The sequence below is a fragment of the Periplaneta americana genome, chromosome 16, assembly GCF_040183065.1.
Source record: "Periplaneta americana isolate PAMFEO1 chromosome 16, P.americana_PAMFEO1_priV1, whole genome shotgun sequence".
Classification (NCBI taxonomy): domain Eukaryota; kingdom Metazoa; phylum Arthropoda; class Insecta; order Blattodea; family Blattidae; genus Periplaneta; species Periplaneta americana.
In genome coordinates this window covers 35779818-35800291 of record NC_091132.1, presented here as the reverse complement: position 1 = coordinate 35800291, position 20474 = coordinate 35779818, and the positions used below count along the sequence as shown (strand labels likewise).

The 20474-nt window shown below is 35.5% G+C and overlaps 1 protein-coding gene across 2 annotated transcripts in view; it reads left to right on the top strand.

Annotated features, from left to right (window-relative positions):
* The window catches only part of gus (splA/ryanodine receptor domain and SOCS box containing gustavus), a 246740-nt gene that overhangs the window by 84753 nt on the left and 141513 nt on the right, over positions 1–20474 (top strand). Inside the window, exon 1 of one of the 2 annotated variants that reach the window (XM_069813121.1) lies at positions 1069–1103. The exons of the other annotated variant lie outside the window; for it this stretch is intronic. Coding sequence (XP_069669222.1) covers positions 1084–1103 — 20 coding nt within the window. The 5' untranslated portion in view covers positions 1069–1083. Of the gene's footprint in view, positions 1–1068; positions 1104–20474 lie in introns of those variants that run through there. 2 annotated transcript variants of the gene reach the window in all.

Genomic DNA, 20474 nt, shown 5'->3' with positions numbered 1-20474 from the left:
TGCATAGTAGACATAAGACAAATTTTATTGTATACTTATTAATTTCAATTCAGGAATCCGCCCCTGAGCACGAGTTCTCCTCTTTCAGGGGCGAGCTAAATTTTTTTCTATATATAATATATGTTATTTTATAATTATTAGCAAATAAATAAATAAATAAGTAAAATAAATAAATTTGAACCAGAAATGTTTTTCTTTTATCCAGTAAATACAGTACCTTTCGCTGTAGAGTCGTCCGTTACACGGCGGCCGGGGATAGCAACCGATGTTATCTCCCCCCCCCCCCGCAGACAGTTCAGTACAAATATACAGTGTACAATGAAAATGACCATGTACAATTAAGTAAAATTACAAAGAAAAATAATCACGAATCTTATAACATGAGATGTTGAAAATGTTGTCCTTCTTCATCCACACATTTCTGGCATCTTTTTAGGAAATGTTCATTTACGCGTATTAACTCATCTTCCGAAATAGAGTCAATTTCTCGCCTGATCCTTGCTTTCAATTCTTCTAATGTGTGGGGGTTCGTTGCATACACTTTATTTTTCAAGTGCCCCAATAGATAAAAGTCTCAAACAGTTAGATCGGGGATAATATTAAAGGATGAAGCGGAATTCCTATAATTGCGTGGAACAGAAGACCACAAATTTAAGTCCCACAGAGCTTGGTGTGCGCTCAATGCTGAGACTCTGACGTCTTTTGAAACCACTTGAGGTATGTGGATATGAACGGAATAATTGAACCTGGGCCTGGTAGAGTTCCTGGATAGCTCAGTCGATAGAGCGTTGGTGCGCTCAGCCAAAGGTCCCGGGTTCGATACCCAGCACCGGAACGATTTTTTTCTTGAAATTATTCTGTGTAGTTCTTAAGTTGCATTACTGTGGGCAGGTTTAGTAGCTTCAGTCATCGTATATTGGTTTATATTTATTTCTTTTGTGAAAGTATTTTATGTGAATCTTAATATTAGTCCAATGATACTTATGAAATTGCTTACTTTTTCTTTTATCTTTGTTGCAGGTAAGTGTGAATAATGCACCTACATCACCGTATATCCTGGTTTGAGAATATTGTCTTCCACAAATGCGTCGTAGCGAGCAAGGGTAAGCAGTTGTGTTTTTCCCTAATTACAGAACTGTTTATTAGTTAGCTATGTGGTTGTAGCATAATTAATTCTTATATATTTTTTATTTTACTAAGTGATGTTACAAAGCTGCAGCATCCACTGACCTTGGATTGTAATTGGTTTCTGTATTCTTAGAAGTTTGTGTGCTTGAAAGAAGTTCGCCGAATATCTCTGCAACGAAACCAGACAGGATTCTTGCCGGCGGCAATGGAAACTGATTTGCTGTTTTGTTTTAGAATACTGTGCAGAGATATTAAATAGACATTATTAAACGTTTCTGTAAGGGCTACAGTAAAACATTCTATCTGTAAATGACGTTAAATGTCGAGAAACAATGTTGTATAGTGTAAAATTCAGTGATTGCGTAACAAATTATTGTCACGACTCTTCTAAATCAGTGGTTCTTACCCTTTCAGAGACCGTGGCTCAGTAAATTATTTTTCCATAAGACGAGGGCCAGGCCCCTACATACTTTACTTACTCGTAAATACCGTTCCAATTTTTTTTAAAGTTTATACATGTAAATGACATAACTATTAATAATTAAATATGGCGTAATCTTTAGACTTTTGAGAGTATTATTGGTACCGGTACACAGTGAAAACGGTTTGACGTGTTGACAAAAATGAATCATCAGTTACTTGATTAACGACATTTTGTAGCACGTTGTAGTTTCCTGAAGCCAATATCATTAATTTATCCTATTTTCATTGACATATTATCCCTTTCTGGCCACCAAATACTTATACAGAGTGTCCCAAATTGATATATACATATTTTGAAACACTATTTCTCAGCAACGAGTTGAGACAAATACGATTTTTGTGATTTTGCATTGCTTAAGCCCGTACATGTTCAAAATGGCCTCCTTCCGCCACAGTACACTCCCAACAACGACGTACAACAGGGCGACATACCAACGGAATTGTAGCTAATGGAATATCATTACAGGAAAACAGACCACACCATACTGTTACTGCTGGAAGATTGACGGCCTTTTCTTGAAAGATCTGTGGGCAGGTTTATATATATTATATTATAGTATATATTATATTATATTATATTATATTATATTATATTATATTATATTATATTATATTATATTATATTGTATTATATTATATTCCGAGGCTTATTGTTAGGTTTCGTGACAAGCTGTTTTTTTACGGTGATGGGTTGTTAGCCCTTCGCCCAACCCCCAAGCTGGAGGACCACCTCTTATCGGCTGTCCACGAATGCTTATTCAATATATTCGCAGCTACCGTCCATATCTGGAGGCCGTCTCCTCTATCCGCAACCTGAGGACGCGCAGAAATGCAATAGAGTGTTAGTTGGGAGGCCAGAGGGGAAAAGACCTTTGGGGAGGCCGAGACGTAGATGGGAAGATAATATTAAAATGGACTTGAGGGAGGTGGGATATGATGATGGAGATTGGATTAATCTTGCTCAGGATAGGGACCAATGGCGGGCTTATGTGAGGGCGGCAATGAATCTCCGAGTTCCTTCCTTAAAAGCCAGTAAGTAAATATATTATATTATATTTTTACCAACACTACATTCCATCACCATCTCACAATTAAACTAGGGAAATTGCGTAATTTTAGTCAATTGTAAAAAATATAAGACTGATACCAAAATAATTTGTAATAATAAAATCTAGTATAAAAACTTTTTCCTGTAACACGTTTAGCACTATACCATGAAAACTGGCATGAAATTCGTAATGTTATCTTTTCCCAGGTTTTTATTTCGCCATGTTTGAAGTATGCATAATAAAAGCCCCCCACCCAAGGACGTTTTATATCCACCGGGGTACCTCAGGTGGTAGCGCGTTTGCCTGCCGATTTTCAGCTGCACATAGGTTCGAGTACCACTTGGACTGATTACCTAGTTGGGTTTTTTCGAGGTGTAAGGTGAATATCGGGTAATCTGTGACCTCATCTCGCCAAATACCATCTCACAGTAACGCTCTAAAAGCTTCTAGTTGACAGTGTCGTTAAGTAGCTGAATTAAAAGAAAAATAACTCCTCTTGCAATAATAGTTTAGGCATATCTTTGGGCCACAACTCTCAGCAAAGAGAAGCAAACAGAGAACAGAATTATATGGGAGTGGAGAAGCAGAATGAAGAGGAAATGTCGAGTTATTCTGTGTGAAATGTTCAATATCCGGCGGCTTATAATACAAGAAAAGGTAGAGGGGAGAATATCCTAAAATAGAAGCTCTTCATGGCACAGTTTCAGGGTGTGTGATGATCTGTAAGTTGTTCAGACTGCAGTGGTTGAAATACAGTACAGTGAATCAGTGTTATCTTCGACGTCCATGAAACGAGGGCGTCTAAAGAAAAGGAATTGCATATGGTCTGAGTGGGGAAGAAAATAACTCGCAGAAAGTGGAGAAAAAAAATAACAGGCATTGTTATCAGTAGGGACCGGATTTATAGATTTTTACCTTTTTTTCCCCCTTATTTCTAAACTCATAATTTCTTAGATAATTTTCCGAAACATGGTCATAAGAGTCATATGTAAATTCTGTTGAGCCTAAAAAAAATCTAAATTGGACCTTAAAATACTTAAAAAAAAAACCTAAATTATAATTATTATTATGTTTTTTTATATATTTACTGCGTTTTATATAATTATATTTATAAATTTAATTCATCGTGTAATTTTTATTCTCTTATGCGTTGGAGAAAGTGACACAATCTGCTGTCTTCAGTCTTTTGTTAGTTCGGATAAAATGGTTAACGGGAATTCCATATAACGGGCGGTCCTTCAGAGACTTCACCCTCTCAAGGACACTATATATTTTGGAATTTCTACTGATCGCAGATATAACGTGCCAGTAGAAGAGTATGAAGTGACTGAACTTTTTTCTGAGGAGAATGAACTGGGAAAAAGTCGCTTCATTGGAATTCGTGAAGTTTTCGGGCATGTTCGCCGATAGAAGACTGTGATGTTGAGTGTGCGGATATGAGCTGAACTTTTCTGAGATCTCTGTGAAGTCTGTCTTATTCTGAATATCAGTAGTTATCTGAATGTAAATTGAAATTAATAATAATAATAATAATAATAATAATAATAATAATAATAATCCGTGGCGCTACAGCCCGTGAAGGGCCTAGACCGACCAGCCGGCTGCTGGCCTCACGCCCACATGCCGAATCAGAGGTGGACGATCATCCAACCAGAATGGAGGTATCGTGTGGTTAGCACGATGATCCCCCCAGCCGTTTATATAAAAGTTCACTTTTAAAATAAATACATTTATAAGAACCATACATATTAAAGGGGAAGGAGCAAAAATGGCAAATTTGTAAATATCAGCACAAGTTAAAAAGGTTAATTTTGTGGTACATTTTTCCTTATTTAAATGTTTGTTACTTAAAATTGACTCTAAGCGTGCATTTTTAACAATCAGGCAGATTTGCGATCCTTTTACAATTTGGACAAAAAACCTATTTCACCTATTCCAATAGCCTAAAATGGATTTATTTAAAAACCTATAAGTCCGGTCCCTATGATCAGTGAACTGTTCTTTGCTGTTTCATTGATTATATGATTGTAGGGGGTTCTATACATTTATAATTTAATTTGTTTCAGCAGTATACGTTTTCAAATAAGATTAGGCCCTATACATTTTCAAAGAAAAATATTGTTATTGTTTTCCTCCACATATTGAGAAACAAAGAAAGAGTTTTTAAGGGTTGCTAGCAAGAATGAGACATTATTTGTGTTTAAATTTATGATCCATGAAACTAATATTGCCATAGATAAACAGGAAAAGCATATGTTTTCGTTTTCCCCACATATTGAGAAATAGAGAAAGTGTTTTATTTTCTTATATACTCCCATAGATCATTGTTTCTATGCATTATATATTAAAGGAAATTGAAGTAGTTCAGACTTGTTCATGTTTTCCAACCACTACAGTATTTCAACTTTTTTTCAAATTATGAATTTTGTTATTTTCTTCTACACCCAGACCTTGTATCGTTCCTGTTGAAATTAAAAAGTTTTCATTTAGTCAGAATCCACTGTTAAAAGCGGTATAAGAACATTAGACAATTATACTGGCGAAGCTTACAGTCTGTTGCACATTCGTGTACGACATTTTCTTAGTCCATAGTTTGACAGTACTCGTAGTGATGTCAGCAGAAAAATTACTAAGTTACGTTATTTCGTTATTGCCTATCATTGGGTTGTGCATAGTGATATTTAGATGGTCACATTAATTTAGGAATACTCTTTACGTTAAATTATTAGGGATATAGTTATGATTAAGCGAGAAAAGAATCTTGCAATAAATTAGGGCGACCAGATTTTCAGACACAAAAAAAAAAAATCCATTCTCAAAAGTGGTCTTTTAGAGAGCGGCCTTGTGTTTTTGCTATTCGCCTTACACATATAAACTTCACAGAAAGACAGTAACCAGTTCTAATACAGTATATACAAGTTTTCGAATATCTGAACTATTAGCTATTGGATACGATTGCAGCAAAGGAAATAATGTATAAAAAATATAGTAAATTTTGTTAGGGGAGGTGTAAATTGATATTACGTATTTATTAATAATGTGTACTGTTAGCTATTTTGTAATATGACTTAAAGAAATACACATACACACTATAGCTGCTGTAGCATGATTATTTTTCAGCATTTAATTATTATGCCTGTTGTTGTTACTATTGCTCCAATTGCTCCAGTTAATGGTCATGGACTTTGATCAACTAAGTGAAATTGAGCAACTACTTATTTCTCTTTTCAATGTATGTTTTCAACAACTGCCGTTGCCCAAGAAGGAAGTCATAGAAATCAACACAGCTATAATTCAAATTACACTTTGTGATCATGATGAACATATCGAGTCCACATCTGTGGAGTAACGGTTAGCGCGTCTGGCCGCGAAACCAGGTACCCAGGTTCGATTCCCGGTCGGGACAAGTTGCATGGTTGAGGTTTTTCCTGGGGTTTTCCCTCAACCCAACATGAGCAAATGCTGGGTAACTTTCGCTGCTGGACCCCGGACTCATTTCACCGGCATTACCACCGTCATCTCATTCAGACGCTAAATAACCTAAGCTGTTGATAAAGCGTCGTAAAATAGCCTACTAAAATAAAATAAATCAACATATCGGTGGTCCAGAACCAGACTGTTCCTAGTCCATTTTACTCCCCCCCCCCCCCCAAGAGAGCTATTTTAAGCTCCTGACATCCAAACCTTCATGAAACAATATGGAATAGCTTCATAGCAACCTTATGTAGAGAAATATTTACAATTTTGTTCGATTCATATATGCAGACAAGAACTGGAACACAATGAAACACAGATTTCTTACTTATAAAAAGTTGGACTTAGAACAGTCTGGTTCTCAGCCATCGATATGTTGAAATGTTTCTCGCTTCAGTCTAGATTTTTCATCTGTCCACATATTATTCAGTGCTGCGAAGTATTTGTATTGTTTTTCTTTTCACTTATTTTCTCTGAGAGAATATAAAACAAAGAACTTTGACTTCAAATTTTAATAATCCATTTTGAATCTTGCGTTCACTACTTTTAACACTTGAATATAAGTAATTGATTAACTAGCGGACTTACTCGTGGACAGACAGGCAGATCATTCCAAATACGCTACAAAGAACACATTAAAGCAATAACCAGAGTACACAATACATCTACATACGCCGATCACATAACCAATGCTAACCATACATACAATAACATAAATGCGGACATGGAAATCCTACACATACAACCAAAGAACCAAAAACTCAACACACTAGAACAATACGAAATATACAAACACTAAAACACACCCCGATCAAATTCTCAACACACAGATCAATTTCAGTACACACACACTATTTGACTCCACTTTTCAACACCTTTCAACAATCAAACGCACCCACATAACAGGCAGAGAAGTTCGAGATGACGCCGAGATTTTTTTTATTTTATTAGGTTATTTTACGACGCTGTATCAACATCTAGGTTATTTAGCGTCTGAATGAAATGAAGGTGATAATGCCGGTGAAATGAGTCAGAGGTCCAGCACCGAAAGTTACCCAGCATTTGCTCGTATTGGGTTGAGGGAAAACCCTGGAAAAAACCTCAACCAGGTAACTTGTCCCGACCGGGATTCGAACCCGGGCCACCTGGTTTCGCGGCCAGACGCGCTGACTGTTACTCCACAGGTGTGGACGACGCCGAGATCTAGTAAGCTCTGAGGATGGTGTGATGAAACACCGAAACAGCTGTAAGCCACACAGACTTATTTAATTAACACGAGTAAGTCCACTAGTTAATCAATTAGGCCTACTTCAAATTTTATTTCGCGGGACTTTTAGCAGGATAAACTTAAAAATCAAAATATTTATAGTACGTGTTATAGGAATATCAAGGTTTTACGCGGCCGGCAAGATAAGAGGCTAAAAATAAGGGAGTATCTTGCGAAAAACAGGGCATCTGGACACTCTTCTATAAATTGTTGCATGTAACTTTCAGAGGTTTTGTTTTAAATTAAAGAGACCAGAAAAATGAATCCTTGTTCGGTTGTCTGTCTGGGGGTGGTAGAGGGATGGCCTCTTGACCACACATATAAAAGCCATTGTTCTGAACCTTAATGTGCGTGCTAGTTATTTTGATGTGCGTACGTGTTCTGTGCACTAAGCAGCATTTTGCCCAGGTCACGACTATGGGAAGGAAGGTAACTAATGCCTACACGTGTACTGAGTCTAGTAACTTGATTAAATATGTAAAACTAAAACCATATGGCATGATCGTGTTTAAACATCTGTTTAACACTTAAAAGTAAATTTGTACGTTTTATAAAAGAACGTCCTTTCCGTCCTTGAGTTGTATGTTTTGTGTGCTTTTAAAACACATTACCGTACTCTTCGAATGCAGTCTATTGTTCAATACAAAATAACTTTCACCATGGTGTTCAGGCTAAGTTATTGTGTTTGAACTGGGAGGGTAAATCTATTTTCTGGACCTTGGCATCCTAATGCAGCTACTTTGTGTGTTTTTTGAGGTAGCTGTAGAGTGCCATCATAGTGGACTGTATTCTTTCTTTGTGGAAGCTGGTTTAGGTCTTCAGTAACTTTTACTCTGGAGAAAGAGAATACAACATCGACCCGTCAGTGGAAGGACAAAGCGGAGAGGAAAAAAAATCTTTTCCCCCCTCTTCTTATCTCTGTTCAGCAGCCATTTTCTGTGCAGTAATGGCTGCAGGTTTGTGTTATGACGATGCGTGAAGGAACGTAATGTTTGCTTTTTAGAGAAGTAGTGTTGCAAAATGCATATTCTAGAAGTCTTCTGCGGAAATATTTCTTGGTTTTCGACATATCAGTCTGTAAGTCCGTGTCCGTACAGACTTTCCTAATACACAGTTTGATGAGCTCGTTTTATAGTGAGGATCACTTAAGAGCAATTCCCAAAAGGCTAATTTGGCCGTTTCTTCAGTCTTCAGTGTTACCAACTAATACCAGGTATCACCAAAAGAGGGTAAAATCATGTCATGTACTATAATAATAATAATAATAATAATAATAATAATAATAATAATAATATAGTATTAACTAACGATGTCTTACTTATTTATCACATGTAGGAGGTGTTGGGGGAGGTTTTTCTAAATGGTTTGTGAAAGAGTATATTTTCCTTCTGTGGACCTCTCGCACATTATGTTAGTAGTTAATAGATTAGTGTATGATCTAATATTAAAATGTATTTTGTCTGATAACGTGAAATTTATTGCTTTGATTAAACAGTTTACGATTCACGAGACCTAAAATAAAAATGTATTTTGTTTGATCACATGAAATGATTAGTACGAATTCCGAAAATGAATGCCACTTTGAAATGTATGCTTAAGAATGCTTACTCCATTATTGTAATAAAAGTCTAAACAAGAAATAAATTAATTAAAATGTGAAATGATATTTCTATCGATTACCCAAGGGAATGTATCACGCGAAATATGTTATATTTTATTTACACTTGGCCTACCTCACTATAATCTTGAATTGTAACCACAACACAAAGCAACACATAAAATAACTATTATGTATTAATATTAATAGCCTACTGATATTAATTAATTATTAGTATGTTTAAATTTCACTAGCTTCCAGTAATCGGCTCAGAAATCTAGAACAATTTGAATTTTCAGAATTTAAACTACCGGCAACTTGTGTCACTGCTGTCAATATAACAGTTATAAAATCACTACTTGTTGTAGTATTTGTCAGTACCGAAATTCGAAACTAAAACAAAACGAAGTTGGCAAAAGAAAATTCAACCTTCAAACTAGAAAATCACCATAATCCACTAGCATATGTAGGTTTCATACTTAGGGTATTAAGTAAGCTGACCTGGACTATATATTCACTATGAGGAAATTCCGTCCACATAAAACTATACATTTATTCAAGAAGTATAGCCCATTGCACAAAAACTCACAATAACAATTTCCGGGAAAGTGACTTACTGGATGTTATTCATGATTTCTACTTATAAGAGAGGGTCGTGAACAGAACACTTAATGAAACTTGTACAAAGTTACGGAGTTTGATAAGTAGTTGTATCATTCCTAAGTTGTAAGCATAGACGATCAGCCATTTTTTAAGGGAGGGGGTGGACATCGGTTCCTAAATTACTGTCAAATAATGTTATTTAGCGTGTTTATACATAATATGTAAGTTTTGAATTTTGTTAAATATTACAGTACATTCGGACGCATGGACGCCTTACTCTTGCTCCACACCTGAGAAAATAAAAAGACAGAAGAGAGCCATCTAAGGAAAAATGCTTGAAATCTGTGCGACGGATATGACGTCAAACTACACCTTCTACGCCCCATAATCCTCTGCCAAATACCGCCATATATGCAATTGCTGCTATCGATTTCACGATTTAGAATGGATATGGAGCAGGGTTTATGTCACAGTCGCATTTTGCTACTAGACTTCTAAAAATGCAACAAACTTTGAATGTAAATATGCAAAAATGCGACAACCACATTGGACTTCAGAAACGAAGATGGTAGTGGAGAAAACGAAATCAGAGATATGTTTGAACTAATCTGAATTTAAATGAAATGCTAATGGCATGAGCAATGTTGGAAAAAGATATTGAGCAATAGATGTTCGGGGATTGATTTCAAAGAGTTGATGCAATTCATGCAAGTTAAGAAACCGCCTTTCAGTAAAAAGAGTTAGCACTCTGCTAACAATAAATCTTGAAGGGCCTACTAGTAAAGAATTTCTATGTTTAGAGTGTTCATAAAATAACGTATTTTAATGTGATGTAAATTCAGCAGTAATTGATTCTAAACATACCTACTACTAATGATTTACTTACATAAGTACATCTACACTATGATAAGATGGATTGAAAGTAATAAAGCTCCAAGAAACAAATTATATAACATTTTGTTTCTGCATATTTTATTAATTTTATCTTTCTACACAATTTTATAATATTGCACAGGCATTTCGCAATTTGCACAAATATAATTTTTTATTTGTGCATTTTTGCGACAATTATTTATTTTCTAGTTTAAACCCTGATGTGGAGGTAACATGAGTATTAGTAGATTATTATATCAGTGTACATTTCACTGTATATTTATTAAACACATCGTTGTTACATGGAATGAACACTTCATATTGTCTTTCTTTTATTACTGTTCATTATAATTGCCAACAAACAATGTTAACCTACTTATAAAAATAAAACCCGCTTAATTTTACTAAACTTTTGAAATATTCACAACACGTAACACAACTCGTAATTGTATTAATACGAACAAAACAGGTGACAACACATCGGAAAAAAGATGAACTGTGGGTAATTAGACGGCCATATCACTACACCTTTTTGATTCCATCGTTTCAAGCTTATGCTCCCTCCTGTCTTTCTAGCCTCTCAGCTCCACCGGCATTATCGTAGATGACGTCACAGCGGACTACGTAACATTCTTTAATGTAACAAAACTTTATTAACAAATTGCACCAGGTCTTTCAAACCGTAACAGTCAAAATCTGAATACATATTTATAAAGCTCGTGTGTACTTAAATATTACTGACAAAATGAGGTAAACTCTTGTACTATGGTTGCGGCAAGCGATTGAGTATAGGAAGCGAAGGTTTTCAGTAATTCTGTAACAGTGCGTAAAATATCCATTATGGAATAAAATAAAGTATATAGATAGGAAGATCTTCATTTATTCCTTAATGTTTACGTATAGGGAAGCGTTTTCTAACATTTACAGATTCTGAGTCGTCGCCATTTAACTCCGTTACGCGCCACCGTGAATTACATCTACGTGACCATTAATCTACGTCAAAGTATCTTTAAAACAGTGCTGCCATTAGGTTTATTGATGAAGCATCATTTATATCTCACACTTCGTCTATGATGCATCTGAATGGCTAATAAACAGCGTGCAAAATTCGTTAGGATAAATTGTTTTCGCCCTCCTTATTGAATAATTTTGTGTTATTGGTTTAGTTATATTCTTTATTGAATTCACAAAATTACAAACACATTTCTCGCATATAACAAACTAAGCTATGGTCCGTTCCAGGAATTTGTAGAGTGACTTGGCGCATATAGGGGCAGAGTCTATCTGTGCCGGAGTGTATTGCAGGCAGTATCAACTCAAGGCCGCTAAGGGGTAAGATGCTCGTGGTAGAGTGTTGGGATAGAAATGATCCCCTTCCTGCTGCGATTGGTAGCTTCGTTCAACCAATGCCTCCCCCCAGAGCGATCTTTGGCCCTAGCCCTCCCACATACCACTTGCGCAGATATCTTATTTCGTCTTTCTTCTCTACAGATTCCTAGGACGGATTGTCAAGAGAAAGTATAAATGCTGGATTGGTCCCCATTTCCACTACAAAATTACAGATACTGTTTCGCAAAACAAAAATCTCTGAGTAGTATTGTTAGCAATCAGAAGCGCGATTCGTTCATCGGTGTCAGCAACATAACATTTTGTAAGTTCCAACTACAAACGATTTACAGATTCGCACATGTAAAACACGAGGCACGTTTTTTTGTATTGTGCGAAGTTGAGAGTAGTTACTTACCTGAATTTATTAAAATTCACTTTATGAGCAAAAAAATCAAAGATGTTGGAATATCAATGGCCTCATTAATTTATGATCCGCATATGGTACCGTATTTACATTCGGGCCACAAGATTCGCATGGGCTTTTACATTTTCAATGCTTTGTCAAATTATGGCTGGTATGTTCCGTATGCCATTGTGTAGTTGTTACCTGATGAATGGTATTTTATGTATTCTACTGTCTGGTTCTGGACCAGGTAACCAGTTGGGGCTTCGTGAGAGCCTTTTTTTTATTCTTCGTCCTTTCCCCACTCCAAGTGATATGCAAGTTTGCTTGTTGGTGTGAATTTTTTCCCCTCTGTTCCGAACGCACCTACTGTAGCCTGAAAGCTTACTGTGCTTGTCGGTGGAATTGGTTTTTTTTTTTTTTTTGACGAAAAGAAGCAGAGGATTAGTCATGGATTACCTGATATTTGCCTTTAGATGAGGAAAACCTTGGAAAAAAACCAACCAGGTAGTTAGACGAATTGTGTACTAATTAATACTGATATATACATTGAATGGTTTTGCGGAAGTCTCTAGCACTGATTTCATATCCCAGAAGTTTTTTTTGGACATTTCTTCAGTCTCTGTACAGCGATTTATTCTGTTGCACGGATTCTTTTCATATTCGTTATCTGCGGCTCAATTTATCGGAAATAATGCAAAACAAACGTAATCATTTTAATAAGCATTAATGTTTCTAAGAACAACGGTAAACAAAATCGATTTACTGCAAATAAAAATAAATGATTTCATTGTGTGGAACAGTGATTCTCAACCGGGATTCCGCGGCCCTCTGGGGATCTGCGGAGCATTTCATGGGGGGAAGCGAACAAAATAATAATAATAATAATAATAATAATAATAATAATAATAATAATAGCCACCGGCGTAGCTCAGTCACTAAGGCGCTTGCCTACCGATCCGGAGTTGCGTTCGGGCGCGGGTTCGATTTCCACTTGGGATGATCACCTGGTTGGTGGGTTTTTTCCGAGTTTTTCCCCAACCATAAGGCAAATGTCAGGTAATCTCTGGCGAATCCTCGGCCTCATCTCGCCAAATATCTCGTTATTACCAATCCCATCGACGCTAAATAACCTAGTAGTTCATACAGCGTCGTTAAATAACCAAGTAAAATAATAATAATAATAATAATAATAATAATAATAATAATAAATGTATAAAAGTTGTATGAAAATTTTAACATCACACATTAATGCTTATTAAAATGAATACGTTTGTTGTGCATTAATTGAAAACCTAATTAAATAAATTTCCTTCTTAAATTACTACCAAACTTCACATTATTATGGTTTACATTCTACCCTCCACCTTTGGTCAGGGGCCGAACAAGTAATGTTATAGAAGGAGGGGGACTCATCAGAATACACTATTAAATAAAAATATATATTCATAGAAATTTATGATGTTCAGAATCGAATACGGAAACCCTTTCTATAAAAAAAATCAATCATTGCAATACAGTAAGAGAAAAAAATATTTATTCAAGATTTTTTACAATATTGTCAAAATACAGCTCATTAAAAGTTTTTTTTTTTTTGTTATAGAAAGGCTTAATACTTTTGTTTATTTTTTAGCATTTAATCTTAGATTCGTGCACAATTCGTAGAGTTTATTGAGCGATTGGAAAATTTGTCCACATTATGCACAAAGGAAACAACCCACAAACAAATTTAATGTCTCATTAATTAATTAATTCCAAGGATCCATATTTAAAAAAAAAATATTTCATGTAATACGCTTTTGGTTAAATGAATAAGTATGTATTTATATTTAATTGTGAATTTATCACTCAGTTTAACTTTAAAGCTCATTTTTCTCAGTCATTTTTGTGGTCTGTTTTTTTTTTTTTCCACTGTGTGTTATGCTTTGTCCAATGAGGCAGTCCCGTTATTGGGAAAGCTGAGTGTCTTTCTTCTTCTATAATGTGGATTGGTTCCTTTCTGCAAAATGTGGTCCAATTGTCTCACTCACAGCATCTTGATAAAATTCCTGGACGTGGTCCATGGCCTAGGCGATTGTGGGCATTGGTTTCTCGGGATGTCGTGGCCCTTCTTTTTTTTTGCTCGCGCTGTATTGCGAGCTGATATTCGTAATTTCCGAACTGAATGTCGGAGTTCACTTCGAATTGCATTTAAAAAAATGGAATTGTTTTATTTAACATGCGTTGTATAGGAATGTCAAGGGACTGCGCGAAAAGAAGAAATTGCTCACGATTTCGAATTAAAGACGTTCAAATTGGGCAAGTTCGACTGTATTTTGTTTTATTAATAAATTATGACTAAAAACTGGAATACATATTATTCTTGTCATGATAAAGAACTAAATTGTTCCAAAATGTGTGAAACAAATGACGAAGCAGATGTCAACTTCTTGAGTTTTTGGTTATATGAAAATGTTCAATTCATGTAAAATATCGGCACTACCATTTATTGTGACTTTTTTGTGTTATTATTCGGAGTATTAACTTTAGAACGAAAGTAGGTCAGTGGTGGTGGCGAAGCTGTGAGACATGAATCTTGCATTGTCGGATTAGAATGGCAAACCGCCCTGGGAGTCACTAAGGACATGTTAGTTGATGATATTGGGAGAAACAGAGGACCCTCTTGGTTTCAGACGCGTAGGGGAAACTTCTTGTGTCAACGAGATGAGATTGGCATCGAGAAGCCGGACAGCTCCCGCTGGGCTCTGCTCGGATCTTTAATCCGGTCCACTGACAACGCCCTTCTCAGAAATGGCGCCGGTATCTTGAGTGCTTTACTTCAAAACTGTCTTGTCTTTTCAAATTCTGCAACTGAGAGTTGTAGATGTAAGAATCCATACTCAAAGTCTTTACTGTCAGTGTATATATATATATATATATATATATATATATATATATATATATATATGTGGGTGTTTAGAAGTGCCTATGAGACAGTGCTTTTATTGTTATTAAGTTTTCATGAAACGTTTGCCAGCAATTTTTATGGAATTTAACTTACTGACTATACTTTTCGAGTATATATAGACGTGGACAAATTATAATTATTAGACTAAAACGTTTTTCTTGGAAACATAATATAATTCGTCATATCAACTATCAGTATAATTTACAGAGTCTCTAGAGTTGTAAATATGATTATTTACATCTTCTGACATATTTTTCCAACGGTTAAGTATATTTTTTCTGCGTATGTTGGTACTACTGATGTTACAATTATATACTGCAGAAGATATTCTCTCATGGCCTGCAAGAAGACCGGACATAAAGAAATTGAAAATCTGTAATCTATACTGAAGAAGAAAGTGAACTAAAAGAGGCTTACAACAAAACATGGACTCGTTTAAGCACTGTCTGATATCTGGCTAAATGATGCTGATATTCAAAGCAAGTGTCAAACTTTGGTTTCCAACATCCTTGACAAAATCAACGTGTTAATAAAGAATAAGGGAATGTTCACAAAATATTACTAACCTCCAGACTTAATTTTCTGTTCATTATTTCTGTGTAAAATACATGTTTGTTCATTATTTCTGCCGATAAATACGGCTTTGTTGCACCTATAATTAATTTAGTCTAATAATATTTGTCCACGTCTGTATCGCTGGCTAAATGTTACAAGGGTGTATGTAGTAATATTTCTGATATAGACATATAACCTTGTAAACTTGAGCCAGCGATATATATATATATATATATATATATATGTTTAGAAGTTAGGCTATGAGACAATGCTGTTATTGTTATTAAGTTTCCATGAAACGTTTGCCAGCAATTTTTATGGAATTTAATTTACTGACTATACTTTTCGACTATATATTTTTGAAAAATTGTAACATGACCGTTATTCGACCCAACGCTTCAATTGAACAATTGCAATTTATATCGAAACAGTCAAAATTGTGCGTTTTAATTTTAATATATAGATGCAATTGGCTTATTGCCTTCATTATTTAAAGAAAATGGTATAGTTATTGTTCTATCTTCATTAATTACAAGAGAATTTAAATCGGACGCTTTTTTATTAATTTTAAACCACAGTTTGCATTATAAAAAGCGTAATTTGTAACGTCACATTTTCTACACGTTTTAGGATTCTGCATATTCTACAGGAGCTAAATCTTCCAACTTTTTAGCATTATCTCTTACTAAGACTTCCATAAAAATACAAAGAAAAACAAATTTATAAAAAAAAACTTGATTTTATTATCTTTGAGGAAACTATAGGAGAAGAAGTGTACGAAATTATATATATTTTTTAAAATTTTAATTATAAAATAGAATTATTGACTGTATAGTTTAATCAGTTTTTATTACACCGTGCTATGTACTGTATCTATTTTGCTTACTGAAGCTACTTAGGAATCCTACCTCCGGGTATGACTGTACGAATACCTACTGAAAGAGTTGTGGTAGCGTGACCTGATAAGCATGTTGGAAACTATTAGCATAATGCACAGAGACTTTGCCACTGGTTTGAGATAGAGAACCTTCTGTAATGTCCATCTAGACTTGGCTTTCTCTCGGCCTTTAATTTTACCATAAACTGATGAAGAGGTAAGTCGCTGAGCCTTATAACTACAAAGGGTTTGCGTCTTTGAACTGAACGCAAGTTTCGTGGGCTGTGTGAAGGCCGGCGCTATTGATTACTGGATGTAATACTGAAAGGTGGTTCTAATTGGACCCTTTGAGCATCTGTGCTACTTCTTTTACTTACTCAGGAGTTCCCAATCCTGAGCCTGTGTAGTTCAGGCAGGGAGTGCGTGATTTGGAAGGGTTTCATAATGATTACCTAGGAGCGTTGCTGCACGCGATAAAGAAATGCAATGCAAAGAGTGGTATTCAACCACGAATCTATGATCGCCGTAGTCATTACTAGGGAGCGGATTTTTATGTGCTAAAAATTTAAATATATTTATTTTTATGTGCTAAAAAGTATGAAAATATTTTCTAAAAATAAAAAAAAAAAATATTTATTTTAAATATGACAAAAATACCTTACTTAGCTTCGAAAAAAAAAAATGTTACTAGGTACTCACCAACCGCACTTGAGTGCTAGTAGTTGGCCGAGAATTGCAGTGAACAACAAAGGTCATCTCCAAATTCTCCATCACATATGCTTGCCGATTATCTCTGAACAACGACTTATACTGTGAAAGCGATCTTTCCATATCACAGGACGTCAGACGTGCATATTTAAAGAGAAGAATGTCACAAACACAAACACCGTCAATTTCACCTACAGGCACACTCTCCAATACTTGAGCAACTTTACACATTTTTTTATATCCACTGTTTTTTCCAAACACATTCTGTGCTTCTGAACCTGGTAGCGAGTACAGTTTAATTTTCACGGCACGCACCTCCTTGTTTCAGACAACAGGTTTTTGGATGTTTCGAGTTTTTTTATGGTGTCACACGAAAAGCTTAGATTTGCTAATAGGAAAGCCAAATCGTTTTTTAAACAACCATCTTCAGTATATCTTGAAGGATATCGATTGACGAAGCCCGATAACAGGGAATCACAACAAGACGTATTGCCTTACTTGATATACATGAGCGAGAGGCGAGAGATTTGATTAAATTAAATAATGTTTATATCCGAGCTCTTATCTGTTGTGTTTCACAAACAAAGCGTGGAATGAAATCATCTTCTGCAACAATAAACAATCCTAATCATGTGTTCCAAGATCTCTCCTCCTTGTCCATGTTAATTTATTCTCTTATAATAACATTGATATGCTGCCTAGCAGTTCTCAGAACTTGTGGCGATACTATTACGAAAATGGATCACGGATACACCACACAGCGCCTAGAAACACGAAGCAACCAAGAATTCTTAAAAAGATAATGTACTTCTAAGTGACATAATCGACTTAGTTTTACAATATTTAAAAGTTCTTGTAAAAAATTATTTAAGTAAGAAAAAACTCCAAGATTTATGTGTTTATAATGGATTTCCTGAAAATATGTATTTACTTAATTTGTTTGTGAAAATATGTGTTTTTATGTGAAATAAAATTCGAGTTTTAGACTTGAAACTTCATGTTCTGAATTTTTAACTTTTTTAGTTGTGTTTTATCACACGCAAAAATAATATTTAATTACATGGGAATCCGCTCCTTAGTCATTACGCAAAATTATGTTACGCGGAAAATGTAAAACGGATCGATGAGGGCCTTCACATTAATATCAGTTGGCTCGTTTTTCAAGGGCCGGACCGGGACAGTTCCAGGGCCTGGGCACTTTAGGCCTGTTGTGCGCCCTATACAGTGTAACTTGTATGAATAGTAATTTCATAGTTTGCACATAGTAATTATGTATTTATTTACACTGCAAGTGGGCAAACACCCGGTGGCAGTGGTAATTTAATTACACACAATAAAAATAATACACAGTACAATTAAAATACACAATACAAATAATACACAATAATTACATTTCTAATACATAAAATAACCTAATTAATAAATGAACCTAATTTTCTATAGATTAGGACTCTGGCTTTTATGACCTAAAGTGCACACCTGTGGAGTAACGGTTAGCGAGTCTGGCCGCGAAATCAGGTGGTCCGGGTTCGATTCTCGGTCGGGGCAAGTTACCTGGTTGAGTTTTTTTCGGGGGTTTTCCCTCAACCCAATATGAGCAAATGCTGGGTAACTTTCGGTGTCGGACCCCGGACTCATTTCACCGGCGTTATCACCTTCATCTCAGTCAGACGCTAAATACCTAAGCTGTTGATAAAGCGTCGTAAAATAACAATTAAAAAAAATATATGACCTAAAACTCTGAAAATATGGGAGCACTTCTGCCCAAAGATGCCAAAATATGACAAACAAACTTCGAAATATGACTCAAAACAAATTAAATATTGTCCAAAAATTACTCTGGCGGCCGGATATCTCAGTTGGTAGAGCAGCTGGCTACGGACTGGAAGGTCCGGGGTTCAATCCCAGGTGGTGACAGGATTTTTTCTCGTTGCCAAACTTTCAGAACGGTCCCGAAGTTCACTCAGCCTCCTATAAAATTGAGTACCGGGGCTTTCCCGGGGGTAAAAGGCGGCCAGAGCATGGTGCCGACCACACCACCTCATTCTAGTGCCGAGGTCATGGAAAACATGGGGCTTTACCTCCATGTCCCCCAAGTGTTACGGGGATACCTTTACCTTTTACCTTTACCTTTACAAAAATTACTCAGGGAATTACCATTCTATAAAAATTGTTTTCTAAATATTAACTCCTTGTATTGGCCGTAGCGGACTTCTCACCCTATAAAAAATAGGAGGAGGAAAGAGGTGGGAAAAATGTCCGTCTGTCCCTGAGTAAATAACTTTTTTACAGCTATATTAAGAAGAATACATTCACTGTCTCTTCTGTTTAGAAACATGGATACTTCTACTCCGAATTATCTGTTAGCGCGCTTTCAATTCCTTACAACTCTTCGAAACCGGCATCAAGCATTTCTTTCTATCCCTCATCATACTTATACTTATCCTCCTATACTGTAGAAATACCTTGCCTCTGGAATTCTTTACCTAATGACGTCAGGGACTGCCGGACTTTGTCACAATTCAAAATTAAATTGGAAAATTTTGTCTTATTTAATGGTTTTTAGGTGTTGCTAGAAGTGTTGATTTGTGTTTTTTTTACTCTAGATTAAAATTGCAAGTTTTTTGTTTATGTTAATTAGTTAGGATACAATAATTAATTACGATACTTGATCACTCATTTAAAGTTTGTGTGACTGCAATCTGTGTATATTTTTGTGTGGCTTGATTTGTTTATAGTATGTTTTTCTTTTTTCTTTTTATTTCTGTTATTGGATTTGTATTTCTGGTGGTGTGGAAGAGAAGGCCTGATGGCCTCAACTACACCAGAATAAATAAATAAATTAATTAATAGGATCACCGACTATTTATTAATTACTGTCTGCTAACAGCGAGATTGAAAACTCTTAAGCTTAACATGTTTCAGAGGGGTGAAATATAATCTAGACATATTCCTAACATTGTTTTGTTCTTCATGTCTTGACAATTTAATACTGGCGAATCAGTCCTTTTAAACTTCATTTAACCTCGAGATATTTATAAGTAAAGGAACTCCGAAATACATAATGAAACGCAAACAAATTCTCTTGCAATTATAGAGACAAAACATGTGAATCATACTTGAAGATCTGTTAAACAATATTGTAATATGACCAAAAATATGCTTTTATACTCATTTTGGT